This window comes from Cervus canadensis, chromosome 33 (genome assembly GCF_019320065.1).
Source record: "Cervus canadensis isolate Bull #8, Minnesota chromosome 33, ASM1932006v1, whole genome shotgun sequence".
Lineage (NCBI taxonomy): Eukaryota > Metazoa > Chordata > Mammalia > Artiodactyla > Cervidae > Cervus > Cervus canadensis.
In genome coordinates, this window is record NC_057418.1 from 36299473 (window position 1) to 36327347 (window position 27875).

Below are 27875 nucleotides of genomic sequence, written 5' to 3' on the forward strand. Positions count from 1 at the left end.
GTGTGTGTTTTTTAGGCTTTTTGTTCTTTACAGCCCAGAATGTGAGTAGTTGTCTATAAAGTTCATTAGGCATTATGTGAAACTTTTCAGAGAACTTTGTAGTCATTCTGATTAATTTGCAATTTCCAAGAAGAATAAAAAATATTCCACAGACCAATAATTCTGAAACAAGAAAAAAAAAATTTTTTTTTCTCTAAAATTGAAATTATTAAGTGACCTAGTTGCATAAGCTTGCCTTCCTCCCCCCATCTTATTTTCTGCCTTTCTATGACCTGAGGTATGCGCTGGAGGAATAAGGTTTGTGGTGAGGCGTTCCCCACACCGCCCAGCACGTGGGCGCAGAATGAGCATAGGGACACCGGAGGCGCAAGCCCTAGAGAGTCCGCCTCCGAGCCACTTCCGTCAGCACCGGGCCGGGGGCTTTAGGCTGGTGCAGAGAAGTCTGAGGATTCGAGACCTGAGCTTCGCCAGGGACAGCTCTGGGGCCCTTCCTTTGTGCAATAAGAAGCTACTCCTCTGTCGGTAAGTTTTTATTTCGTCTTGGAATCTAGAAAACGTGGTATCCCTGTAGTCTCAGCGGTTTAATGTGTCGAAGGTAAAAGAGTGTTGAGCAGCTCTGTATCATCCCGCCCGACACTGGCCGACACTTAGACCTCTTAGTCATGCTCTGGGGGGAGAAGGAGAGACGCTGACTTTTGCTGAGTCCACGGCGTGCTGGCTGCTGTCCCAGAGGTGTCACCTCTATTGTTTATGTAATCTGACGTTACACTCTAACTGCAGTCTGGGAGCAGGTGTGACTAAAGGGTTAGAAAAAGCCACTCCGTCCATGGGTAGCGTGGAGGGAACGGACTCCCTTCAAGCCTGCCGGTGACCAGCTCTTGTGAAAAGGCTGTGGAAACACTGGCAAAGAACCTAATAAGCCAGCGCCACCTTGGAAAGAGCGATCACACATGTGAGCCTTGCCTGGGAAGGAGAAACACAGACTCTGCAAACCCAAACCAGACGAAGTCTCCTTAACTTACTGTCTACACCCGTGCTGGGCTACTGTGAGCGGAAAGGGGTGCTGGCGGACAGCAATGCAGATGGGGCGCGGGCCCGGGGGAGGGGAGCATGCTGGATGGGGTGGCCCGCGGTAGGAACTGCCCCGGAGCTCGGGGTGGGGTCTAGCTGAGGGGACAGGGCAGAGCAGCTCCCACGCAGACGGGCAACAGCACCGCAGGGGCGGGGAGAAGGGCAGAAGACCGGGCGGCCTGGAGCCGGCTCCGCGGGAGGGCAGGGCCCCCGGGGGTGGGTGGGCGGTGTGCATCTACGGGTGGAGGTGTTCATGGGTCTGCTTCAAGGGGCTGGACGGTGCGGCCCTTCATGGGAAGACCTTCTCGTGACACAACCATCTTTCAAGTGAAAGTGACAAATAGGTGTTGATGGGTTTCACTCTGCTGTGGGTTCATGTATTTGTGTCATTAAAAAATACTGTCATCCTGTTCATTTGATAGCACTTAGGCATTTGCCTTAATCTTTGGTTCGGTCTCATATTAAACACATCAAACCTCTGAGCCCTCCCTTACCTAGAGGTCCCTTATCTAATAGCATCAGCCCTCGAAGACAAACTGAGAAAGAGGAAATTAACAGAAAAGAGTCTCTGCAGCTAAAATAGATACCGCAGAGCCCATCCCCCATGGCTTTTCTCCCAGGGGAGACCCTCAGGGGCACATCGAGATGTCCCGACTCTTATTTTAGGTGCAGTTCTGATAAGGAACGTTGTTTGGTTTTCCAGGGCAGAGCTCTGAGAAGCAAAAGGTTTCAAGTGGGAAGGTTGCTGCTGAGTGAGACCCCAGGAGGAAGGAGGCAGGAGAGAGGATGCGGTGGGAACACCCTAGAACACAGAGGGGCAACTGAGTGTGCTAAACTCTGGGGCCGTGTAACGCACAGCAGTGAGCCCCAGGCATCTGCGTCACCCCTGCCGAGGAGAACACTCACATCCGCAGGGGTGATCGCAAAGGGCTTCAGAGGCAGGGCTGGACGCCAGAGATTTTACTAGAAGGAGCGTTTGAGCAAGAATTTCATAAATCGGGTCTGAAGTTTTAGAATACTTAGGACTGGAAACGATCGACCTCAGTTGAAGGAGAATTCAGAATTACCTTCCCTCAAGAGCAAGGTGAGTCAGACACCGTCGTGTTCCTCCATCAGCTGCACTCAGCCTGCGGGGCTCGCGGCGGCGGGCGAGGTCCCAGGGTCTAAAGAGGAGGCCTTAATAGAGCAGACCGATGTCTAGGACACACAGTCCTTTGTGCTTTTTACAGTCAGCTTTGGGAGTTGAGTGAGGCATTGGAGGCCTGAGAAAGAGACCAGGGAACAAAGAAAAGATGAAGGTGTCTAGGAGGGAGTGGTCTGGGCGGAAGGGAGGAGGGACTCAGAGGAGCAATGCTGAGACCGGGGGCGCAGGCACGCGGGACCAGGGCGGGTCCTGGGCGGGCGGACGCAGTGCAGGGTCACCCACCGCCATCGTGGGTCCCCCGGAGTGGGGCCAGGCCTCCGCACGGCCCTCCTCAGTGTCCTTCTCCTAGATGCAATCACAGGCACTTCCTCCCGGTGCTCTGTCTCCCCTTCTTCACACCAAGCGCCGGGAATCCTAGGGGTGAAGGGATGACAGGCAGCAGACTGTCTGCACCCTCTGGTCTTGCCTGCCCAGCCATGCCGGGGCTGTTAGGGGCCGCGGGACCACCCGGGGTCTGCTCGGTCGGGGTCTGGAGAGGTCATCCAGACACTCAGCCCGCGCGCTTGGAAGCCCCTCTCACCGGCAGAGAAGTCCTGGACCCGAAGGATGGTCACGGCAGAGGAGGCCGCGGCGGCCACTGGCCATCTCAGTGACCGCTGCTGGGCCAGCCGGGGAGCAGCCGGCTTGCTGTCGCATGTCACGACCTGGCCTTTCTCATTTCTGTAGCAGCTTTATAAGTCAGCCTGGCGGTTCCCGTCAGACAGACTGAGAAAGGAGCCTTGAATCTGGGTCACCAAGGAGCGCGATGAATCAGTGGTGGCCCCAGACTCTTGGCTCAGCCCCCGCTGCGCCCCAGCGGGCACTGTGAGGTCTTCACGGGCTCGAGGAAGGAGGCTGTCGATTTTACTTGTGGGTTTATCTGACACCACCAGAATTATTCGCGTGGAGGTCCCCCACACAAAAGGATGTGTGGCTTTCACGTTTGTTTCTGGCTGGTAAACAGAGGCTTTAGGAAACTGCAGGTCATGGTCCTGTACGTGTAATGAAATGAAAATGCCATGAAGTAGCTTGGCCTCCGTGGCCTTTCTGTCGCTTTGCAGACTCTGTAACACAGGCTTCAGTCGTTCGCACCCCTCCTCCCCGCTTCTGGCCGGCGGTGGCCTCTGCTCCCCCGCCGTGAGGTGGGGAGCTCGCTGGCCTCGGATGGGGGTCTGCGGGGGCCAGCACCGAGGCCTTTCTTGGCCTTCCTCCTTTGTTTTTCTTTTTTTTTAGAATGGCGTGCAAATGTCAGCCATCTTTTTTTTAATGTTATTTATTGGCCATCCTGGGTCTTCACTGCCGCCCAGGCTCTCTCTAGCTGTGCGTGAGCGTCTTGCGGCAGGGCCTTCTCGTGCCGCGGGGCTCGGGCTCTGGGAACTCAGTCTTCGTCATGCAGCACCCAGCCTCGGGAGCTGTGGCTCTTGGACTTAGCTGCTCTGAGTCACGTGGGATCTTCCCGGATCAGGGACGGAACCTGCGTCCCCTGCATTGGCAGGCAGATTCTTTACTGCTGGACCCCCAGGGAAGCCCCCTTTGCCCTCTTGATGTGAAACGGGGTCTTTCTGTCTTCCCCACTCTGTGACCTAATTCTATCGACTCTGATAAAATTAGTCATGCCCTCCCTGAAGAGTTTCAAAGTATGTCTGAGAAAAGCCAGCCCCACTGGAAGGGAGCTTTAACGCTGCTTGGAGCTCTCTCCTTGGTCGTAATAATCTCACATGGGTTTCCCTCTTCTGAACTGGGGGTCATGTGCAACAACTCCTTTCACCATTTCCTGGATCTGATTTGAAGGAAAACAGCATGTTGACTGCCCACAAAACCGATGGGAAAAGCTGTGAATACAGGGGCACTCAGAGCGTGGAGATTATCAGGAGCTATCTAGCAGGTGTAATTTTTCTAGCAGTTTACCTGAATGATATCTGCAACAGTTACTTCAACTAGCCCTTTTCCTCTTCTCAGAGACCCTTTCCTTGTACAACCATGCCTCTGGTTACTAAGCACATGGAAAAAGCACAAAGACCCAGAAACAAAGTGACTTTTCTTATGTTTCTGGCTCCTGAGCCGCCACTGTTAGCATCTCAATGTATTTCTGCCCAGGCCGCTGTGTTCCGGCAAGAATTGCAGCATTGTATCCTTATAGTTTTATCATGTTCCTATTTTGGCTTAGAAGCTTTGGGAAGAATAAGGCTGCCTCTAGAATGGTGTGTCCAGGGTTAGAACTTTACAGTTGGGGCCCATATAAAATTTTTGCAAAGAAGTCTCTATTATCACATGTTCAACTCAAAACATTGAAAACCTTCCTCTCCTCCCCCACTTCAGAGATGCCAGGCATTAGGAAGAAAGTGAATATTGGTTCCAGCAAAGTCGTCTCTAAAGCAGTGGCTGTGGCTGGCATCTGAGACCCTCGCAGGGCACCAGTGTGTGTCTGGGTGATGGGGTCGCGTCCTTCTTGAGTAGCTCCAATGTCAGCAGCCAGGAGGAGAGGATTCCAGATGCTCCGGGGCCCCTGAGGAGCCTGCCTCACCTCCCTGCTCCCCCAGACCCGCCAGCTTCCCTGGAGCCTCGTAGAGCCGATCCCCACAACCTTAACCCTAACCCCACACCCCCTCCCCATCCCCTCGGCAGCCCCCTCTCCCACCCCATCACTCCTTCCTCCCAGCTCCCGTCTCCCTCCATCACCTCCCAGGACTCTCCTTTTTAGACCGGGTAGCTCCCTTTCCCTGGGCGTCTCACCCCTCGCCCTCGCCTGCGGAGACCGCCTCCTCCTACCCTAGGTCCTCTGGCCCACGGCCTCCCTTTCTGCACGACTGAGAACAAGGCTGTTCCTTTTCCTCGCAGGCGTCTTCCCCGTGGTCCCCTCCGGGCCCTGGGGCAGCCAGCCATCCCCTCCTTCCCGGTTCATCCCTGTTCCAGGCCCCTCCTGCCTCCTGACCGAGCTCTGCCCTAAGCAGGGCTGCATGCGAAGGCTCCCGCACCCTGGCCTGGGGGCCATTACTGCCGTGGCTGTAGACCCAGAGCCTTTCAGAAGGGAGTGAGCTTACTAAGAACGAAGAGCAGAGGTGATGAGGGCGCTGTGAGCTCCGTGGGCCTACCTCCAAACAGGCTGGGGAGAGACGCCAGGACCTGGGGATGCGCCAGCTCAAGGGCGAGCTGGTGCTCCTCGTGGGTTGGTAGTCAACTCGTAGAGCCTCAAGACAGGAAAAGTCCTGCTGGAAGGGTGGCATTCGGAGACTGGTGAGTGTGAGCTAGGGTGAGTACCAGGCTGGGCATTTCTGCCTAATTTGGGATCTGAGAGCTGGCTGGTAAGATCAGAGGGGCCTTGGCAACCATTATAAAGGGCCTCGGGCAGTTCCGGAGGGGACCTTGGTTCTGGGTACCATGTCCGTGGCCTTGGGATAGGACTCTACGATTACTTCCATTAGATCCCGGCCCACTCGGGACTGCCCTGCAGTTTCGACGTTCTGGGAAACCAGGCTGGTTGGCCACCCGAATCCTGGCAGCCCACGAGGAGAAGACAGGAGGCCGATGCTGGCAGGAAACCTGGACCCCGTCTCTGAAGGCTGGCTCCCGCCCCCCCGTTGGTCCTCCAGGGGCCCTCACCCTCTGCCCTCCTGGGCTGTACCTGAGGGCTGAGCAAAAAAGCCTGCAGTCAGGAAACCAGGGCTCTGGGGGTTGAGATGGGGACCGTCCGGGTGGGCGGTCTCTGGCCCCACAGCTGCAGCTGAAATCAGCTGTGGGCCAGGGCGGGTGGGGGCTGCAGGGGGGTCTGCTGACTCCTGGGGTTCAGTCAAGTCCCCCTCACGCCTGCTGCCCTCTGCAGTGCCTGCCATCTGTTTCTTTGAGTCTTGGTGCCCATTTTTTGGTTTTATTTTCTATTTATTCATTTTTGAATTGGAGTATAGCTGATTTCTAATGTATTAATTTCTGCTGTATAGGAAAGAGACTCGTTCATACACACATATATATTCTTCTTTAGTTTCTTCTCCACTGTGCTTCATCACAGAGCATTCAGGGTACTTCCCTGCGCGACACGGAAGGACCTAGCTGCTTATCACTGCCAATTAGAAAAAAATTTTCTTTTTCTACATCTGTGGTCTCTGTTTCCTGAGACCACACTCTCTTCTTAGACCCTTGTGATAACGTTTTCACTCAGACATTCATACTGAAAGCTTATCTTCCAGAAGCACTGTAAACACCAGTGATTACAGCAAAGGGCGGTCTTCAGCCCTCAGACTCGCCGCTCTGCGGGGCTCTCTCCAAGCCGGTTCCTCCCGTGTCTGCTGCAGGGACACCGCGCTGACTTCCGAGCGACCACTGCTTCCTGCCACTGCTTCCCTCCTCACTTCAGTCTGTCCTTCTGCTCCTGGCTTCCCTGACGGCCCGGAGGGTAAAGAATCTGCCCGCAATGCGGCAGACCCGGGTTCCATCCCCGGGTCGGGAGGATCCCCTGGAGGAGGAAACAGCAACCCCACTCCGGTGTTCCTGCCTGGAGAGCCCCAAGGGCAGAGGAGCCTGGCGGGCTACAGCCCACGGGGTCGCAAAGAGTCGGACACGGCTGAGTGGCTAACACTCTCCTGGGCTTCAGTGCAAGCCCCCGAGCTTCCGTCAGCACCGCTGAGTTCAGCTGTGGCTTCCCGCCCAGAGCTGCCCCCGCTTCGCGTTCTACAGCTCCTCTGTGGGACGGCAGGGAAGGGGACGTGGGGGGAAGAGGAGCAGGGGGAAGGGGTGGGGGCGGCTGTTGGGGCCGAACCCGCAGGAAGACAGGCGCCGTATGTCTGGTCCGCACCTTCATCCTCCACGAACCTCCTCTTCCCTTTATCAAGGAGGAGACAGACCCCCAGAGACTGGTTTCAAAAGTGCCTGTCACGTGGCTGACCCACATCTAAAGTCAAGACTCTCCAGCGACACGAGAGCTCAGTCTCCGCACCTTGGATGGCTCTCATTTCCTTCCTCTTCGAGCAGTTTCTGTACCTTCCGCGTAGAGATGTGTCAGAAACCTAGAAGTGAGCCTCCAGGTCTGATCCCCCCACGACTGTTGAGGTGGAAGAGCAGTTATCATTTTCATTCCTTGTTCCTCTCGCTTCTTCCTGGGTCTTCAGAGCATCCTTTCTCTCCACGTTGATCCCAGAGACGCACAGCCTGCGGGCGTGGCCGTGTGCCCCGGCTCTGGAAGCTCTGAGGTGCGTGTGCTTGAGGAAGCTGCCACGTCTCTGAGTTTCAGTCTGACGGCATCGGCACCCTCTGGCTTCCCGTTAGGATGAAGAGAGCAGGATGAGGGGAACAGCAAGCTGGCTGGCTGTGCCCTCATGCCTGCCAGTGGCTCTTGGCTCTGGGCCACCTCCCTCCTGCGCGGCTCCCTGCCAGGGGCCGTTCTGGGAACTGAGCCCCTGTCCCTCCACAGAGAGGAAGTGGGGGAGATGTCGGGCTGACTTCAGTGCGTGGCGATGGTGTGGGCTGTTTTTCTGTCATTATCACTCCAGGGGCAGCTCAGATCATCAGGCACTGGGGGCCGGAGATGGGGAGCCTTGCAGGAGGGCACAGGGGGTGTTTTCTAAGCTAGTGACCGACAGCAGGCGAAGGAGACGGGTGTGCCCCTGGCTGCCCCGGAGGAGGATGCTCAGGGTGGAGACAAGCAGGACATCGATTCCGCTGGCCCAAAACTGCAGCACATGCCCCGAACAGGAAGGCTGGGCAACCTGGAATCTCAGTCAATTCCAGGACACACGGTGTCAGCACAGCTGCAATTAATTCCCTCCATGAGATGCTCTATGAGATGCCTGAAACGTGGGAGACCCGGGTTCAATCACTGGGTCGGGAAGATCCCCTGGAGAAGAGAATGGCAACCCACTCCAACATTCTTGCCTGGAAAACACCATGGACAGAGGAGTCTGGAGGGCTACAGTCCAGGGGGTTGCAAAGAGTCGGACATGACTGAGCGACTTCACTTCTTCACTTCTTCATGAGATGCTGTTTGTCGCAGCGGGAAATTTGCTGGCAGGATTCGGTGAGCAGGGTTTCCCTATTTCTCTGCGGAGGAAGCGACACACCCCGGGGCCCAGCCCCGAGCCGCCCCAGTGAGACCCTCTCCTGTCAACTTTGCCTGCTTCACCTCACCAACAACATCCCTGCTCAGATGTCTTATTTCCCCCACCTCTAGCATCCTGCCAGAAAATTTCCCAGTAGGGACAAAGAGCATCTCATAGAGGCTGGGATTGACTAAGAGTCCAGGTTGCCCAGCCTTCCTGTTGGTATTCTTGGAAGGATGTTTTTTTGAATAAAGTCAGTTTTGCTGTGATTTCTGTGTTTGCGACCCGCCGCTCTACTTCAGGAGGGGCTTGTCCGCAGGGCAGGAGGATAGCCCGGGTCACTCAGGACTGCTCGGCCAGCTAGCTCCGGCTGTGGTGGCTCCAAACAGTAGCCCGTTGCCCGCTCTCTCGGCTCTGGGGCCGGGGGGCTCCGCGGAGTGGTTCTCTGTGCCTATCATGCAGTCACAGTCAGGGGCCGGCGGGGACCTGGTCAGGGAGGCTCCATGGCCTGGCTGTCCCCCGGGGTCTCAGCGGGCTCCGGCCGCCCACACGCGGCCTCCCCCCGGGGCATGGCCTCCTCAGTGCAGCACGGAGACTGGGTTCCGAAGGAGGCCTGGCCGGGGGGAGCTGGGGGGCTCCTGTGACCCCAGCCTCAGAAGCCCCGGATCATTATGGCTGGCGGAACAATTGACCCAGCAAGCCAGCAAGGGTGCTCCAGACTCCAGGAGAGGGTCAATGTCCCCTCTGAGTGCATGAGCTGCAGTCTCTCTTTCTTTTTTATTCTATTTTATTTTACATTAATTTATTCATTTTAATTGGAGGCTAGTTACTTTGGCCACCTGATGCAAAGAGCTGACTCATTTGAAAAGACCCTGATGCTGGGAAAGATTGAGGGCAAGAGGAGAAGGGGACGACAGAGGATGAGATGGTTGAATGGCATCACCGACTCAATGGATATGAGTTTGGGTGAACTCTGGGAGTTGGTGATGGACAGGGAGGCCTGGTGTGCTGCAGTCCGTGGGGTCGCAATGAGTTGGACACGACTGAGTGACTGAACTGAACTAAATTGCTTTACAATATTGTGGCGGTTTTTGCCATACATCGACATCAGTCAGCCATAGGTGTACAAGTGTTCCCCATCCTGAACCCCTTCCCCTCTCCCTCCCCATCCCATCCCTCTGGGTCATCCCAGTGCACCAGCCCCGAGCGCCCTGTCTCATGCATCCAACCTGGACTGGCGATCTGTTTCACATATGGTGATATACATGTTTCAATGCTATTCTCTCAAATCATCCCACCCTCGCCTTCTCCCACAGAGTCCAAAAGACTGTTCTATATATCTGTGTCTCTTATGCTGTCTCACATATAGAGTTATCGTTACCATCTTTCTAAATTCCATATATATACGTTAATATACTGTATTGGTGTTTTTCTTTCTGACTTCACTCTGTATAATAGGCTCCAGTTTCATCCACCTCATTAGAACTGATTCAAATGCATTCTTTTTAATAGCTGAGGAATATTCCATGGTGTATATGTACCACAGCTTCCTTATCCACTCGTCTGCCGATGGACATCTAGGTTGCTTCCACGTCCTGGCTATTGTAAACAGTGCGCAGACTCGTTTTAGCAGCAGAGGCACTCACCCGGGCTGTCTCTGAAGACCATCCAGCACACCGAGGGGTCGTCTCTTGAAGGGTAGCTCAGCTGGGTGCGGTTGCCAGGTCCATGTGTGCCCAGCACTCTGGACACCAAAGCCAGATCGGAGTGCGTCCCTCAGAGACGCTGCAGACCACCCCCTGCTGGGCCCTCACAGCTGCCAGCGAACGCCAGATTGGGAATTGGTCATTCATCAGGGAGGCCCAGGGTCCGCTGAGACCCCAGAGTCATCCGCCTTATGGGCCACCTGCCCGCCAGCAGACACCGGCCACCCGTGTGTCACACGTCTTTGGAAATCACCCACAAAGTTGAAAATATATGACACCCTTGTCATCCCTTAGAGGGACACGCAGTTATCCGTGGTGAGGAAGTCCATGTGACTGAAGAACTTTCTTTACAAAACTGTTGCCTATAATTATTTTACGTTTTATAATGAAAAATGTGTTTGTTCACAGTCCATGCACTTTTCCCCAAGTTCCTATTTTTCCCTTTTTTAAGAGTTTTATTTTCTATTGGAGAACAGTTGCCCTGGTGGTGGGGTGGTAAAGATTCTGTCCCCAATGTAGGAGACTTGGGTTCAGTCCCTTAGTCGGGACGATCCCCTGGAAAAGGGAATGGCAATCCACTCTAGTATTCTTGCCTGGAGAGTCCCATGGACAGAGGAGCCTTTCGGGCTACAGTCCGTGGGGTCACAGGGAGTCGGACACGACTGAGTGCCTAAGCAGAGCGTACAGTAGAGCAGAGTGGCTCGGTTTACATACGTACCTGTGTCTCTTGTTTTTCAAATTCGTTTCCCATTCAGGTTGTTACATAATACGGAGCAGAGTTCCCTGTTCTGTACATTAGGTTCTTGTTGGTTATCTGCGTTAAATATAGCCGTGTGCACATGGGTTTGTTCGTAACCTACGCGCATTTCCCAAGTTCCTCTTTTCCCTTTTAAATTCTTCTTCCTCCTCGGGCGATGAGCTTGTCTTCTCCCTGGGGCTTGCGGGGCTGGGACTCCCTTCTTACTGGCTCCACAGACTCTGCCCCGGAGGAGCTGCCTCTCTCCATGGCCGAGGGGTGAGCCCGCCAGTTAGCAGGAGGGTCCCCGGGATTCACCACAGCCTCACCTCAAAGGGTAACGGGCTCCCCTCTTGGCTGTGACGTTAATTTACCAAACGGCCCCTGGGCTTTGTCCTGGATGAACTGTTCACATTTCCTGGCAGGCTTTCAGACTGGAAACTGTTGACATAAATCGCACGATCTAGGGTGGACCTCTGGCTCTTTACGTCCATCACCACGTCATTCAGATGAGCAGCAGCGTCTTATTGAAGCAGTGTTGAGAGCTCATGGGATTTTTAACATGGGAAATTTTTGCTGTTTTAAAGAAAGCATTTATTTCTTTGGCTGCGCCGCGGCTTCATTGCCTCGTGTGGGGCCTCGCGTTGTGGCTCACAGACTCTAGCTGTGGGGCGGTCCTTAGTACGTGGAATCTCACCTCCCAGATCAGGGATGGACAGTCCCAACAAGGGGACACTTAGGGGAAACAGATGGGTCTGAGCTTCCTAAGAATGGTGTATAATTTGGATTTTACTTTGAAGCAGAAGGAATCTGGGGGCAGAGGACATGGAGGACCACACAGGCCCCCGAGTCCCACCCAGGAGCAGCCTTGGGAGTGGGTGGGAAGGCCACAGTCCGGGCTGGAGACCGTCAGGGACCAGGGCCAGACCTGCTACAGACTGGCTCCCGCCTGGCACAGAGGAGGCACGCCAGGGGCAGCGGTCCCTCAGGGGGCACCCCCTCTAGCCCTGGGCTCCCCCGATGGGCAGCCCAGCACCCGTGTCCAGGAAGGGAAGGCGCTCCAGGCCCCTCGGTCTCCCGACGCCGCCTCACAGCATTGCTTTTGTCGGCGTGCTGAATCCCGCTCGCTGACCCTTGGGGTCCTCAGCAAAGTCAAGTCTATTTTTCCTGTTTTAGGCAGGCTGGGCCTGGGGTGATACTGAGCCACAAACGGGCATACCTTCCCACCATCTCGCTAAATAAGACTATCGAAGGGGACGTCAGAGGGAAGCGGTGGGTTAGAGGGTGTGTGACACCCGTGTCCCCCGGTCCGGAGGTGACCTGAATCTTGACCTTAGCCGGGAGCCTGGCGTGGCGGGCAGCCCTTCCAGCAGCTTCCGCCAGCGGGGGCAGGGTCTCAGAGGCGGCGGTGGTGGCAGTGGGTGAAGAGCAGGGGGCGATGGAGGGGCGGGAAGGACACGGTCCCCTCCTCTCCCTCCGGCGCCAGTCGTCCAGGTCAGGGACTGCGCGGGATGTCACGGGGAGGGTTCTTCTCAGAGGAGCGGGCAGGACACCCCGTGTGAGTGGAGAACCTTAAGATCCAGCAGAGCAGGATGAGTCAGGACCTGGACAGACTGTCCTTCCAAAGGACTGCCGTGACGGCGGGAAGAGGACTGTTGGACGGCGGGGCCCTGGGGCCGTGAGGTCATCCAGCCTCTCAATCAGAAGGAGAAGGCTCTTCTTCTGCAGGTCGGGGGGAGGCAGGGATGAGCAGAAACTGGGCAGGGAACTAGTCTGCGAGGTCGGGGGAGAGGGTCCAGCTCTGCTCCGACAGTTCCCGGGAGGAGCGGAAAGGGGGCGGGGGCCACGCTGCAGGGCGGCGGAGGCGTGGGAACGAGCTGGGCTCTGGGGTCCACAGCGAGGAGAGACCCTGACCAATGCTCGGTCAGCACCCAGCCGAGGGCCGGGGGCTGTGCGTGGGCAGTGTGTTTGGCTTAGCACGAGATAGGAGGGGTCAGGCTCGGAAGGAGGGAAGGCGTCAGTCCCCCCGGTCTTGCTTTCTGTTGATCTTGGCTGTAAAACCTTGCAAAGACCTGGGAAGCCAGGAGTGCTGCAGTCCCTGGGGGCGCAAAGAGTTGGACATGACTTAGTAGAATTTTGCTATCAGTCTTTTTATGAAGTGATTTCCTGAGACTTGGATCATAACAACACACTACAAGATGGTGAACACTTCTATGATTCTAGGGTATCTTTTCTTTAACTTTTTTGCTAATTTTTTGAAGCCACTTAAACCGAAAAATGAGCTCCCCTGGCAGCTCATCAGAGCTCTTCCTCGCATCCATCCCTACATCCAGTGACAAGGCACTCGGGGGGTTTGTCACCTGCCATCTCCCAATGAGCACGTGTCCTGCTGTTGAGGGTCTTGTGTTTTTTAAGTTGAGAGATAATTGACATCTAACATTGCATTAGTTTCAGGTGCATGACACAATGATCTGATATTTACATATATTGTGAAATGAACGATAAGTCTAGCTAGCATCCGTCACCACATGAGACGTTTTTGATCCCAGAGGAGACAATACCGCGTGTGTGAGTTAGTCGCTCAGTCGTGTCCGATGCTTTGCAACCCCATGGACTGTAGCCTGCCAGGCTCCTCTGTCCATGGGATTTCCCAGGCAAGAATACTGGAGTGGGTTGCCATTTCCTTTTCCAGGGGATCGTCCCTACCCAGGAATGGAACCCCCATCTCCTATGTTGTAGGTGACTTCTTTACCATGGAGCCACCTGGGTTTTTATCCTCCCAAAACTCAAGTTTATTGAGCACTTACTCCACTCCTGGGCCCCTCTGGTGGCTCAGAGGGTAAAGCGTCTGCTTGCAATGTGGGAGGGCTGGGTTTGATCCCTGGGTTGGGAAAATCCCCCTGGAGGAGGAAATGGCAGCCCACTCCAGTCCCCTTGCCTGGAGAATCCCACGGACAGAGGAGCCTGGTGGGCTACAGTCCACGGGGTTGCGAAGAGTCGGACACGACTGAGCAACTTCACTCACTCACTGCCCCACTGCAGGCGCCGTCCTACCTGCCGGTCTCGAGAGCTGGGCCCGCTGCCCCAGTGACCATCTGCGGCTGCCCCTCTGTGCAGCGGAGGGACGGGGGCTGTGGAGGGGCAGAAGCTGGCTGTGGTGCACAGTTTCGGGTGAACCCGGCGGGGGGTGCCCTGGAGGCTACGTCCACCACGCTCACTGGCCTTTTCTAGACTCTGGTGCGTCTTTCCAGGCTCCCAGAGGTCGCCGGCCCGGAGAGGCCGTGTTTGAGCACAACGTCATTGCCACACCTTGAAAGGCAGCTCAGAGTTGCTCTTGCGGGGGTAACCGCACCCCGGCCCCCCCCTTCTCATAAGCGCTACTGCGGCTCCAGGGGGTCATATGATTGTTTTATAACTTACAGGATATAGATGGTTAACCATCTGTATTTGGGCAAATAGGCGTTCCCTTTACATAGGAAGTGGTAATTCAGCAATTTGCTTCTGGTTAATCCTGGTCCCTCACTGCTTTTTTCTTAATGACCATTAGAAAGTGCGCCTGGCGAGAGGTCACAGTGGGGATGCCCGCGCCTGGGGCGTCGTGAGGGCCGTGTACCGCTGTGTGCACTCCGGACCACGGCCTTTTGGAGGTGAGCCTGCTAAGCCCCTTTCAAAACGTCTCTTCTTCTCTGATCCCTGCATCTGAGGGATATTAGACATGGACCTGCTTGACTCTTGAGGACTCCAGGACGCTGGCGTGCTGTCTGTGTTTACTCTTCATAAAGCATGCTCACTTTCACACACGCAGCGTCCTTGCACTTTGAGGAATAGCGCCGTGTTTTCAGGAAGCTTGCTTTCCCCCTAAACGTACAGTAAGTGATTGCATTCTAATTGTCTCGCACTAGAGCTTGGGCAGTTTGGTCATTGCCTCATAATGTGATATCCGTGGGGCATCGGTCTGGGGAGAAATGCAGTTCTTTACTTAAATAAGGCCACAAAGAGTTTGGAAAGCCAAACCTGAGCTAAAAATGTTTTGGAGGTGACGAGGAAGGTGATTTATGGCAAAGTATGAGTGAGGGTCTTGAATAGTTGGAGGTTGACTGGGAAGGAGCTTGTCAGGTAGTCATTTAAGAGAAATTGATGGGGTGGAAATTGTTATGAGACTCAGCACAACACAGGAAAAGCTCTGATAATGGCTGCTAACGCCACAGTGACTAGGGAGTCAGCGTCTCATGACTATAAAAGGATGCATGGTGGTCTTTAAGACAGTCTGCACAGATTCCCTCCAGAGCCCATGTAGCTGCAGAAAACAGATATTGTAGTGATCAGCCCTGGAAAGAAACCAATGCCAAGTCTGAATTAGTCACTAGTTCTTGAAATGATTAGAGGTATAACATTAATTACTGTAAATGAAAAAGAAAAGGTAAAATGAGCTTTTGAAGAAGCAAAAGGAACCAGAAGGAAAAAAAATACAAACCTATATTCAACTCACTGGAAAAAACCTTCTGGCTTCTTTCTTAACCACGCATATGCAAAAGCAGAAGGAAGCCAGCCTAGAGTTTCAGCTCCACTGACATTCGTCTAAAAAAGGGTAAAACGCTGTGTGCCTGTGAGTCAAATGAATTAAGACAGCAGCGACCTGGTGTTGAATGCCTGCCTCTATGGTATGTAAGACTCTGATCCCCATATGTATTAAAATAAAGATATTATTGAAGATCTTGTGGGAATTGTATAGTCCTTCAGTAAGACCTGCTGGAGACAAGGTGAATTAGAACGAACTGCAGTCTTCCCATTTGTAAAGTGGGTATGCCGTTGTTTAGTCTCTGAGTCACGTCTGACTCTTTGTGACCCCATGGACTGTAGCCTTCCAGGCTCCTCTGTCCATGGAATTCTCCAGGCAAGCATACTGGAGTGGGTTACCATTCCCTTCTCCAGGGCATCTTCCCTGTCCAGAGAGTGAACCTGTGGCTCCCACATTGGCAGGTGGATTCCTTACCACTGAGCCGCGAGGAAAGCCTGTAAAGTGGTTGTAAGTCATCTGAAAGGGATGTTGAGAGACGTAGCAAGGTAATAGACATAAAGCAGTGATCCCAAAGCCCACTGAGCAATTAGAACTTAGAGCATGCACACCCACCCTCCAACACTCAACAAACACACACATGCATATACACAGGCCTACACACACACACGCCTGTATGTGTGCACACAGCACACACACACACTATACACACATGTAACACATAACACACACATGCCTATACACAATGTAACATTCACACATGCGTGCACATTTACACCCACATGTATGCACGTGCATGTGTATACTCACCATGTACACACATGTACACACACACATACCTTTTGTTCTCATTCTTTGTCTTGGGGGCCATCACTATTTATGAAAATAAGCACAGATTGAAAACCTTCTGCTTTAATTTTAGCAAACTGTTAAACTTGTTTAATTTGTTTAAATCAAAACTTTAAGTTTTCCTTGCTGATAATACTTTGATAAATGTTGTTAATGTTTCTGCATATTTAATCTTCATGGGTAGAGTCTGCCCTTGGCCAGAGGGGCCAAAGGCTGAGGGCGGCCTGCTGCCCACCCCTTCTGCTTTTCCAGCCGCCTCCCATCCCCTCCCCTCCCCTCCCCCCTCCCCTCCCCTCCCCTCTCCTCTCCAGTATCCTGCTTCCCTTTGCCCCCACCTGCATCTGGCCCAGCAGAGAGCAGACCAGTAATCGGCCTCCCTGCGAGCCCATCCTGGTCACCCGGTCCCAGCGCAGACGATGCCTGCTGAGGACCGGAGCCGTTCCCCATCCTTGTCCTCTGCCTGTGACCAGGAGGCTTCCGAAGCCCTCAGAGTCCCGAGAAGAGGCCTCTGTGCAATGGAGGCCCAGGGGGCAGTGGGGGCAGCCTCTGGTGGGCTTGAGAGCAGCTGGGCAGGGGGCAGGACCATGGCCCTCTGCACAGCCGTTCTGATCTGAGGACACGCATGTACAGTGAGGTGTTCTTTGCATTCTTGAGCGAGGTAGTCAATTAGCTGTTAGTTTCTGAGGTACCTTCTGTAGTACACGGTACCTAATGCCAGTGGTCCAAGGCAGCCACATCGCTTAACTGTGATGAAATGTAAAGTAGCATTGTGAACACTGTGTTAAAGATGTTGATCTCATTTAGTAGCACTAAGGTTTTCTCGAGTCTTTGCGGTGTGACAACTGAGGGCAGAGGCCTGCTCCCCGAGGCTCCTTCAGTCTGGGGTTCTGGAACGTCTACTTTTCATTTATGGCCTCAAAGCTTCAGTGCAAAAGTCATGCAAAGGTTCAGCTTATCACTGCGTGCCTCTGCCAAAGGAAGAGAAGCCATTCGATGGCCTGACTTGGGTTCTGTGTGTCCGCGATGAGAGGCGACTCCACCGGGGCTGGTGCAGGGGTTCGCCGTCCCCGTCCTGCACTTTCTGAGGGCGCGTCTACTCCTGGCCGCAGCCTGGCGTGGAGACCAGCTGGTACCGGAGGGGACGTTCCAGAAGGAGCAGGCAGGAGGTGGCAGCTCCCAAAACTGACCCCAAAGCAGTTCTCCCTGGCCCGTCCTCCCCCTCGGCTTTCTTTGCAGCCAGAACATCTCCCAGGGACTCACTGATCTAAGCTCACTGGTTTACAAGCTGATCTAAACTCCAGCGACACAGCTGTTAGAGGCTGGACTCCCTGACGAAGCCACGACGCTCACACAAGCGCGCGTTCGGGTCCCCGGAGGCGCTGTGAAGGGGGGTGAGCCGTCGCGGCCGCCCTCAGCAGGCTTTCAAGCTCATCTAATGCCCAACTGCATTGATGGCTCAAAAGACAGGCGTGCGCGGGCTCCTGCCATGAGCAGGACACGTGAAAACACCGTCCTCCGGGCACCCGCGTCTTTACCCGCTCACCGCCCGGCTGAAAGCTGCCTTTCCGCCGCCCCACACCCTCGCGTGGATGGGGCTCCAGCAGCCTCAGCTCCAGGCTTACTGGTGGTGAAACATTCAGGGCACACGGGGGTGTCTGCCTCAGAGCTCCTCGCTCAGACCCTCTGCTTGCAAAGGCACCTCCCGAGGTTCCAGCCCATCTTGCCCCCACGGTCCCCAGCTGGAGAGGAGAGGGGCACCCGCTCTCACCCCTTCATCTCCAAAGAGCACTGCAGCAGAGACTCCGATTCTGTAGGTCTGACCCGGCTCACACCCGCCTCATGCTCCGTAAGCAGTGACCACTGCGCCTGACCTGGGTGGGCTTTGCTGGCCCCCAAGGCAGCTCATGCCAAGCTTGCCAAACCATTCAAATAATCTTCCTGACGTTTGGTCAGTTCTTTGGAAACCATCTCTACTCGTTGGCTGCCTTCTTGCCCTTTGCAGGGAGGTGTAAACCTAGACCCTCTCTAAAGGCCGCTTTGCAGGTGGTCAGTGATATCACCCCTCCCTGGCCCCCATCCTTGCAGAGGAGCACCCCGCTCTGACGCATGGGGTCTCTTCACCATCACCGCTGCTTGGCTTCCCTTGCTTCCGGCCAGCCATGTTTCCCACGGCGCAACTCTAAATTCCTCTGTAAGTCTGACCACTGTAGACTTGGCGACACTATCGCGCTCCTCTTTTCAAACCTTCCAATGACTTGGCCTAAGAATTGAACATCAGTTACTTTTAACACGTATTGAGCATTATTTCACTTTCCTATTGTGGTCATGTCAAATTTCCTCATGTCTGTTTTATTCTCTGTTCATTAAAGAAGGTACAGAAATGTCTCCTTTTAACAGTCTTAATGTTTTTACCAATTTTCATAAGAACAACAGAAAGTGCTTCTGTTAGAAAGAACAGAATCCTTCTCCAAAAAGCTGACTGTTGCTGCTCAAGATCTGAGGTCATTTACCTGAGGGGAAAGAAAGGCTCTTTGCCTGTTGTGGTGACGCTGGGCCAATCTGTCACCAACACGATTCCTTTGCAGAGTTGACATGATTTCTGTGATGAGGACGGTGGTCTGGGGCAGGCTGGATCATTTCCAGGTATTGCTCGTGCCTGGTACACACGAGGACCCAAAAGCCGTGTCTTCAAGAACACTGAGCTTCACCACAAGAGCGATGCATCCGTCATCATCCACACTTGAATGATGCTTATTCCCAACAGGTGTACAACACTATCCCTGAAAAATATGGAATTTACAGATGTGGGTTATTCTGGTGTATTTTGCCATTTTAATTAGGGAAAAAAAAGGGTCAATCAAAGGAAATTAAAATAATGTCTCAAGGTTTCCCAGATGGTGCAGGGGTCACGAACCCCCTCTGCCAATGCAGGAGATGCAGGTTCCATCCCTGGGTCGAGAAGATCCCCTGGAGGAGGGCATAGCAACCCAGTCCAGTACTCTTGCCTGGAGACTCCATGGACGGAGGAGCCTGGTGGGCTGCAGTCTGTGGGGTCACAGAGAGTCGGACCCGACTGAGCAGCTGAGCGGGCACTTCACTCACTCACTCAGGAATAGACATAATTCTGGCCCAGCTTCTAAGGTCTCTTCTGGGAGTGTCCCCGAGAGTGGCCTGAAGGTCTGGCCCAGACCCTCTACCGACACCCACGACAAAGCCGCTCCCGACCCGGGCCTTCTCTTCGCTGAGAGGAAAGCCCTTCTTGCCCTGCCCACTCCGCTATTACCGCCAGTGCTGCCGTTTCATAACGATTTGCTCACCTGATAGCTTCTTGAAGCTGGAGCTTACGTTCTATGCATCTTTGCATGCTCAGCGTCAGTAGACATTTCACAATCATTGATTGAACTGACTGTTATCCTTGTTAATAATAACAGATAGATAGCATCATTATCTATCACAGTGCAGTTAAAAAGTAGTTTCCCGAAGTGGGGGTCTGGCTGGGCCCAGTGCGCTGGGGCCTCCCTGGCCGCATTTCAGCTGGGCTGCCCACCTCATCTGCATACGGGACGAGGAACTGACCCCGCCCCAGCTAGGGTGCCCCACCCAGGGCCTGTGTTGACGCCCCGGGTCTGGCCTCCCCCTGGGTCCCCGGTCCCCGCATGGCCCCCCGCAGCACGGGGTCTACACTCCTGCTCCGCCTCAGCCCCCTCCCCGAGCACCTGTACCCCCACCCACCTCAACCTGTCCCTCTTCCTCCTTCTGGGGTCGTCTCTAGTCCTTCCTCCCCACAGACCTCCCACAACCCGCTCTGTCCTCAGTGGGGACCTGTCGCCAGCATCAGTGCGTTTATGTGGAACCATGTGCAGCTGTTTTTATTAGCCGCTTGAGCCATAACTGATAGCAGTAAATGCCCCCAGTCTGAAAGCCAGCCTTCAGTGGGCTTTGCCAGCGGCCATCATCCTGACGGGGCGCGTCTCGGGCACCTCAGAAAGGCCCCCTGGGCCATTCCGGCCGGCCCCTTCTCCCCGTTCCCCACCCACAGCTGTCACCGACTGGGCTTCCACCACCGTCGTTTGGCCTTTTCTAGAATTCCGTATAAATGCAACAACGCAGAACCTGGGCATACATGTTTAAGTTCTTCACCCAGAAAAATGCCCTGGCGCTCTGGGTGTGTGAAGCGGGCCTCAGCAGCCCCTGGCCACCCATGGACTGGGGCCCAGTGTGTGTCTGGGGCACCATTTACATATCTGCTTGCCAGCCGATGGGCACTGGGGTTCCTTCCAGCCTGGGCCGTGAAGAGCAAACCTGTGACTGCACGCCTTTCATTTTCATTCTCTCGGGTGAACGCAGGGGTCCCTCGCGGTTCGAGTGGTGAGTGTGTGTGTGTGTGACCAGAGAGGCCTGGCCCTGTTTTCTCAGAGCGGGCCTCGGCATCACGGCCCCGCCGCTTGGGTGGGACGCCCGTGGCTGTGTCTTCCACATTTGCCCTTTTGATTTCAGCCAGTCTGGTGAGTGTGAAATGACTTCTTACTGCAGTTTTAATTTGCATTTTCCTAGTAATGAGGGACCTGGTGTGCCTTTTCTCATGTTTTTTTGCCATCCATGTGTTTTCTTCGGGGAATCGACTTAAAATCTTACGCCTGGTTCTTCTTGAGTTGTCATTGAGTTGTAAGTGTTTGAAGATGCTGGCTACAGTGATGAGATATAAATTTACATTCCCCCCGCCCCATTCAGTGGTCTTTTTCATTTTGTGAAGTCTTTCAAAGAGCAGAAGTCTTAAATTCTGATGAGTTACAATTTATCAGTTCTCTAACAGTCCGTGCCTTGAGCAATCCATATAAGAGATCGCCTTCATTCTCAAGGGCATGACAATTATCCACTGTGTTTTCTTCTAGGTGTTTTGTGCTTCTGGCTCTCACATACAGATCTATAACCTATGAGGATTTTTTTTTTTTTTTTTTTTGCCTATGGTATGAGATAAGGGGTACAGATCAACTTTCATACAAGAATATCCAGCCGTGCTGGTTCTATATACTGGACAGACTGTTGTTCCTACTGAATTACTTTGGACCTTTAGTTAAAACTCAGTCTCTCTTCTGTTCGGCTGCTTCTTGGGTCTATTCTCTTATCACACCCCACTCTCATGACTACTGTATCTCTGTAGCAAGTCTGGAGATCAGGTATTGTAAGTCCTACAGGTTTGTTCTCTCTTTCAAAGTTGCTTAGGCTATTTTAAATCCCTTGAGTTTCTTAACCATTTTAAATTTACTTTGTCCATTTCTACAAACACCCCTGCCACTGTTTTCACTTGGGTTTGTTTGTCCCTGTAGATCAATTTGGAGTGAACTGACATTTTAACCATATTGAACTGTTTGATTTAAATATATATCTCCATTAATTTAGATTATTTAATTTCTCTCCACGTTGTTTTATAGTTTTCAGGGTATGGATAAGGGGGGAATGTATCCATAAATATTTGATTTCATGCTTTCTGATGCTATGATAATTTGTTTTTCAATTTCAATTTCTAAATGTTGCTGGGATATAGAATCACAATTGCTTTGTGCGTGTCAACAGAGTTCAGTCTGATGTTAATCCCCATCGGTGTATTTTTTTTTTCCTGCTGCACCTGAGAGGCATTATAGATCTAGTTCCCTGACCAGGGATCAAACCTGAGCCCCCTGCAGTGGGAGCACAGAGCCGTAACCCCTGGACCAGCAGGGAGGTCACCCAGTCTGTGTAATCTTGTTCTACACATTGTGCATTTCATCTTCAGGATCTTTCTTTAGTCTTTTTATATCTTTCATGGCGTTCCTCATCATGTCTATGCTTTCCTCTGTCTTCCTGATCACGTGCAGTCTGTTTATAGTGCGTGCGTGCTAAGAGGCTTCAGTCATGTCCGACTCTTTGTGACCCTGTGAACCGCAGCCCGCCAGGCTCCTCTGTCCACAGGACTCTCCAGGCAAGAACACGGGCGTGGGCTGCCATGTCCTCCTCCAGGGGATCTTCCTGACCCAGGGATGGAACTCATGTCTCTGATGTCTCCTGCTTTGGGAGGCAGGTTCTTTACAACTAGTACCACCTGGGAAGCCCATTGCATTTATCCCAGGATCAGACCGTGGGGTCGCAAAGAATCAGACACGACTGAGTGACTAACAGACGGATAGTGTATTTGTAGTAGCTGCCAGAGCATCTTTTTCTGCTAATTCCATCATCTCTGCCATTTTTCTGTTTCTTTGTGTAGATCACGAGTCACTTTCCTGTCATTTTGAAGGTGTGTGCCTTAGTCAGTTTGAGTTGCGATAACAAATTACTGCAGACCGACTGGCTTCAACAACAAACGTCTTACTTCTCACAGTTCTAGCGGTTGGGAAGTCCAAGGTCAGAGCCCCAGCGGATCCAGGTCTGATGAAAGCCTGCTTCCTGGTTTGCATCTTCTCACGGCGTCCGCGCAGGATGGCGAGCGGAGAGGAAGTGGGCTCTCATACGCTTCTCTTCTTACGAGGGCCCTGATCCCCTGGGGACGGGGGCGGGCTCTCATCTCCTCGCACGGTCACCCTGGGGACTCAGCTTCAGCGTGTGAACCGTGGAGAGCTGCAAGCATTCAACCTACAGTGGTCTAGACATTTTGTTGGGCACCTGACATTATGAATTTCACATGTTGAAGGTTGAACTTTGTCATATATCTTTAATTTGGGGATTCATTCATTCTGAAGGTAGCCGTATGATTGGAGTCAGATGGCTCATCTGCGACTTTCTCTCAGGCTCTGTCCTGGCGGGTCTGGAGAGGCTTTTAGGTTGGCTTATCTTAACCCTGTTACTCCTAAGACGGTTCCCTTCTGAGGATGCTCCCAGGGCCCCAGGACTCGGAAGGTCGTGATCGCTGCTAATGCTGAACACCAGCCTCTGTTCACTGGTGCTGAACAAAAATGCAGAGACAGAGTTTTGGGTGAAGCAGAAAGGAGCAGTTCTGACTGCTTTGCCAGGCAAAGGGGGCCCCGGGGCTTGGGCCCTCCAGCCGGTGCCCTCCCTTGAGAGAGGAGGAAAGCGTCTCACAGTCCAGGGAAACCGGGGCTGCAGACGAGGGTGCCGGTGTGTAATCTCCTTCACCTCAGGAAAGCTTCAGAACCATCCCAGCTGGCGTCCAGCTGCCAGAGGCTCTGGTGGTCCTAGAGGCTGTCGCTCTCTGAGCTTCTTTCTGGAACGAAGGATGCCCCGAAGGAAAGGGCCATGAAGGAGTGTTTTCCCGAAGAAGTAAACAACGGGGGCAGAGTATAGTTCTCACTGGAAAATAATCACTTTCAAAGTGCAGTTCAACAAGGACAGGGGAAAAAAAAAAGTCTGTGAGAGTGTTGGGCTGGGATAAACGCAGAAGGTTTAATTCGGTGGGGGCCGTCAGCTGTCTGTTGCAGCCCCGCCCTGCCCTCGGGAGGCCTGTCTCCAGCCTGCGGGGCCTCTGCGGGCGGCCCCGCACCCCTTCTGGGGGCTCTCCCCTGGCCGTGCGCCCCGTGCTCTCAGGACGGCTCTGCGGGCCCCTGTCTGTCTGTGCGGGGGCCCCTCTCTCATCCGCCCACCTCCCTGAATTCAGGCCTGTCTCCTCAGCACTGAGAAGAGGCCGTTCTCTGGACTGTGCTTCTGCTCTGCACATGGGAACGGCTCCCAGTGAGAACCAGGGGGCTGCGCAGAGCTCAGACCACTGCCCGCCTCACCGTCCTCCGGGCAGGGAACACAGTCCCCGTCCATCACCCAGCGTCTGAAAGCCGTGATTTGATGCACTTTGTGGGCGTTCTTGGTTGCTCGATGCAGCAGGGCGCGCGGTCTCTGCTAATCCCTCATGGCCGGAAGCACAAATCTTGAGGTCATATTTCGTCTGATACATTTAATCTGGTGATCTGATGGCTGCTTATCTCCTCATTTGCTTCAGCAACATGGGAGCTCTGATTGCGCGCCTTCTGCAGGCTGTTGTAGAAGTGCAGAGGGGAGCCGAGCGTCCCTGCGGCCTCGCGTCCAGAGCGGGGAGCAGGCAGTGCAGAGGCTCGGGCTCCGGGCAGCAGAGAAGGAGGGGGCTGAGGCCATCTGTGTGTGGTCAGGAAGCCACAGCGGGAGAGACACGTGATGCAGGAAGCATGTGCAGGAAGCCCTCCAGGGTGACCTCTGAGTACACAGGATCCCTCCCCCAGGATCAGTGTGGCCTCCATAGCCGAGGATGGGCCAGGCACAGCCGGATGGGCTCGGGGCAGGGTCCTCCTTCTCCACCTGAGCCTCCAAGGCTGGCCTTTCTGTTCTTCCTGGCCTCCTGGGCCACCGGTGGGGGGGAGCTGCAGGAGAAGAGGGAACGCCTGTTCCACGTGAGTCTCAGACATCCAGGGTTTCGTCTGTGGCTGGATAACAAACCAGGACGAGGCACCACACCAGGTAAAGATGGATAAGGGCATGTGGGAAGAGCAACAAATCCTTCTTTCCCCTCTGCCTGTTTGTTTCAAAGTGATGGACTCCACAGGCCTTCCTGCAAGGCCCCGCTCCAGCCTGCACCCCCCTCCCGGTGAGTTCCTTGAGCCTGGAGCCCTGCAGCTCCCCTCTTGGCATCCCCAGCACATCCTCAGTGCCACTGGGGTTGTTTAGCAGCGGTCAAGCCAACCCAGCCAGCCAGGGGTTTCAGAAACACGCAGGGCTCAGCATTCCTTTTCAGCCCGAGTGGTCACCTGCCAGGGACTGGTTCTGCAGGGACCCAGGCCTGTGCAGTCACAGAGCCTTCCCTGACCACGCCGGCCTGAGCCTCCCTCCCTGAAGCCTGGTTTCCGAAGATTAGGGTGTGTTGGCTCCAGCAGATCAGCGGTTGCTAACGAGACTGTATTTTGGATACATCTGTGGCTCCTAAGTCCCTTCCGTCGTGTCTGACTCTTTGTGACCCTAGGGACCACAGCCTGTCAGGCTCCTCTGTCCATGGGGCTCTCCAGGCAAGAAGACTGGAGTGGGTTGCCATGCCCTGCTCCAGGGGATCTTCCCGACCCAGGGATCGAACCCAGGTCTCTTGTGTCTCCTGCACTGGTAGGCAGGTTCTTTACCACTAGTGCCGCCTGGGAAGCCATGCAGTCTTTAAAATTATATATAATATTTTTAAGCAAGGACTATAAAGTCTAAGTATCCTAGCAACATCTACCCTTCTGCAGGTTTTGTTCAGTGGCATCTTGTTGAATGTAATTAAACTGAATTCTTCAAGAATATTTTTCTGCAGATTGAACCTTTGGTTTTGCTGGTATCACCTGTTTTTACACTCCAGATCGGGGATCGGCTATCACAGCCCACGGCCGGCGGCTGGCCTGCCCATTCGTTCACACAGCTGTCTGAAATTGCTTTCAGGTTCCACCAGCAGACCTGAGTAGTGATGTCAGAGACTACATGACCTACAGATTCTAGAATATTTACTGTCTGCCTTCCATGGAAAGCGGTTACTGACACCAGTTCTAAATGAGTATTTCTGTATAAAATAGCATGCTGTGCACTCGTGTTGAAATGGGAAGAATTCTATTTCCTTAACTCTTTGGCTCTCTGAGAATACGCAACTGTGCTGCATTCTGCTTTCCTTCTTCCTTAGATTCACGTCTCTCCTGTTCTCTCCACTGTGAGCCAAAGGAGGTGAAAAGTCTGCTGCCTTCTGTCCGAGGCCTGGCCTTTCTGCCCAGATCGAGCACCAGGATGAGAGGGGTGAGCATCCTTGTTATTTTGGCTGGGAGGATAATATCCGTCAAGTTGACTCCCAGAAAATTACACTCCAGCTGGCTCTGTCTTTGTTCACTTTCTAGGAACCAATGAATTCCACCAACATCTACGATTCAAATGAGGACTACTTTGGATTAGCTAACAGTTCGGATTACTTACTGGATGATGACAGCTTTCTGTGCTCCCTGCAGGAGGTCAGAAGTTTCTCCGGGCTCTTCGTGCCGGTAGCTTACTCCTTGATATGCATCTGTGGCCTCCTGGGCAATATTCTGGTGGTTGTCACCTTTGCCTTTTATAAGAAAGCCAAATCTATGACGGACGTTTATCTCTTGAACATGGCCGTGGCGGACATACTCTTTGTCCTCACCCTCCCCTTCTGGGCTGTCAACCACGCCACTGGTGAGTGGATTTTCAGCAACACCATCTGCAAACTGACCCGGGGCATCTACGCCGTCAACTTCAACTGCGGCATGCTGCTGCTGGCCTGCATCAGCCTGGACCGCTACATCGCCATCGTGCAGGCCACCAAGTCCTTCCGGCTCCGCTCCAGAGCCTTGGCGCACCACAAGCTGATCTGCTTGGCGGTGTGGGTGGTGTCCGTCCTCATCTCCAGCTCGACCTTCACGTTCAACCAGAAGTACAAGCTTCAGGGCGGCGACGTGTGCGAGCCCCGGTACCACGCCGTGTCCGAGCCCATCCGCTGGAAGCTGCTGATGCTGGGGCTGCAGCTCCTCTTCGGCTTCTTCGTCCCGCTGGTGTTCATGATCTTCTGCTACGCGTTCATTGTCAAGACCTTAGTCCAGGCGCAGAACTCGAAAAGGCACAGGGCCATCCGCGTCATCATCGCGGTGGTCCTCGTGTTTCTGGCCTGCCAGATCCCGCACAACATGGTGCTCCTGGTGACCGCCGTCAACCTGGGCCGGACGGACCGCTCATGCAGCGGCGAGAAGCTGCTGGGCTACGCCAGGAACGTCACCGAGGTGCTGGCCTTCCTGCACTGCTGCCTCAACCCCGTGCTCTATGCCTTCATCGGCCAGAAGTTTCGGAGCTACTTTCTGAAGATCATGAAGGACCTGTGGTGCGTGAGGCGGAAGCAGAAGGCGCCGGGCTTCTCCTGCTCCCGGCTGCACTCGGACACCTTCACCTCCCGGCAGAACAGCGAGACCGCGGACAACGACAACCCATCCTCCTTCACCATGTGACGCCCCCCAGGCTTGGCGCAGACAGGATGGAAACGCACGGGGCCCGTGGAAATGAAGCAAAAGCGAGCGGGGTCTTTCCTGCAGGATCAGGGCCGCGGGTGCCCCGGGTGCCGGGGGGTTCCCACAGGGAGCACCCCCAGCTCACCTGACCGGGGATGCCCTGCACCCCTGTCCCTGATGGCTGGCATTCCACAAAGCAGGCTTTGGGAAGCGCTGGATGAAAGGGAACTGCTTACAAGCGGGAACACTTTCAGGAATGTTCGCAAGGAAGCCTTCAACCGCAATTTCTGGTCATTGCAAAACATCCCACGACTTAAAAACAAAAGGAAACAGGAACAACCATCAAAAGCCCTCACATAACTCATTTAGGCAAAAGATTAAACATTTTTCCATCCCCATGGATACTGTTGGTCATCAGAGCAGCAAAACGGGCTGGCTTGAGCTTTTTCTCATTTCCTTGTGATGCACTCAACTTGCATGAGATTGTAAAAGGGCAGAAGGAAAAACAAGCTCCGAGACCAGAGAGGTGGCTGCGTAAGTGCTGGTGACGCCGGCCCAGGGGCCAGGCAGCTGCGGTCGTCACGGACGCCAGGAGGTACAGTGTGCTGTATCTCTCTCCACGATGGCCATCTTCTAAAAATCAGACGAAGGTGCTTAATAAACACTTGTTTAACAAAACATAATAAAATTGGGGCTCCTAGGACAGGCAAGAGTGCAAGTTGCTCAGTTGTGTCCGACTCTTTGTGACCCCATGGACTATGCAGTCCATGGAATTCTCCAGGCCAGAATACTGGAGTGGGTAGCCTTTCCCTTCTCCAGGGGATCTTCCCGACCCAGGAATCGAACTGGGGTCTCCTGCATTGCAGGCG

At 53.9% G+C, this 27875-nt stretch overlaps 1 protein-coding gene across 5 annotated transcripts; it reads left to right on the forward strand.

Moving 5' to 3' along the window:
- Positions 1–401: 401 nt before the first annotated feature.
- LOC122434205 (C-C chemokine receptor type 6-like) lies at positions 402–27812 on the forward strand. 5 transcript variants are annotated; one of them, XM_043457431.1, is made up of 3 exons: positions 402–522; positions 25680–25789; positions 25888–27812. In XM_043457431.1, the coding sequence occupies exons 2-3, from the start codon at positions 25781–25783 to the stop codon at positions 27004–27006; spliced, it is 1128 nt and encodes a 375-aa protein (XP_043313366.1). In that variant the 5' UTR covers positions 402–522; positions 25680–25780; the 3' UTR covers positions 27007–27812. The 5 variants fall into 5 exon arrangements, with proteins under 5 accessions (XP_043313366.1, XP_043313368.1, XP_043313365.1 ...); XM_043457433.1 differs by lacking the exon at positions 402–522 and adding an exon at positions 1907–2155; XM_043457430.1 differs by lacking the exon at positions 402–522 and adding an exon at positions 14233–14369.
- Positions 27813–27875: the final 63 nt, after the last annotated feature.

Coding starts and splice junctions, on each gene's coding strand:
- LOC122434205 (XM_043457429.1), top strand. CDS start 24,310: ATGGGCTCGGGGCAGGGTCCTCCTTCTCCACCTGAGCCTCCAAGGCTG. Junction 24,500..25,679: donor AGGACGAGGCACCACACCAG/GTAAAGATGGAT, acceptor CTTCTTCCTTAG/ATTCACGTCTCTCCTGTTCT. Junction 25,790..25,887: donor CGAGCACCAGGATGAGAGGG/GTGAGCATCCTT, acceptor TTCACTTTCTAG/GAACCAATGAATTCCACCAA.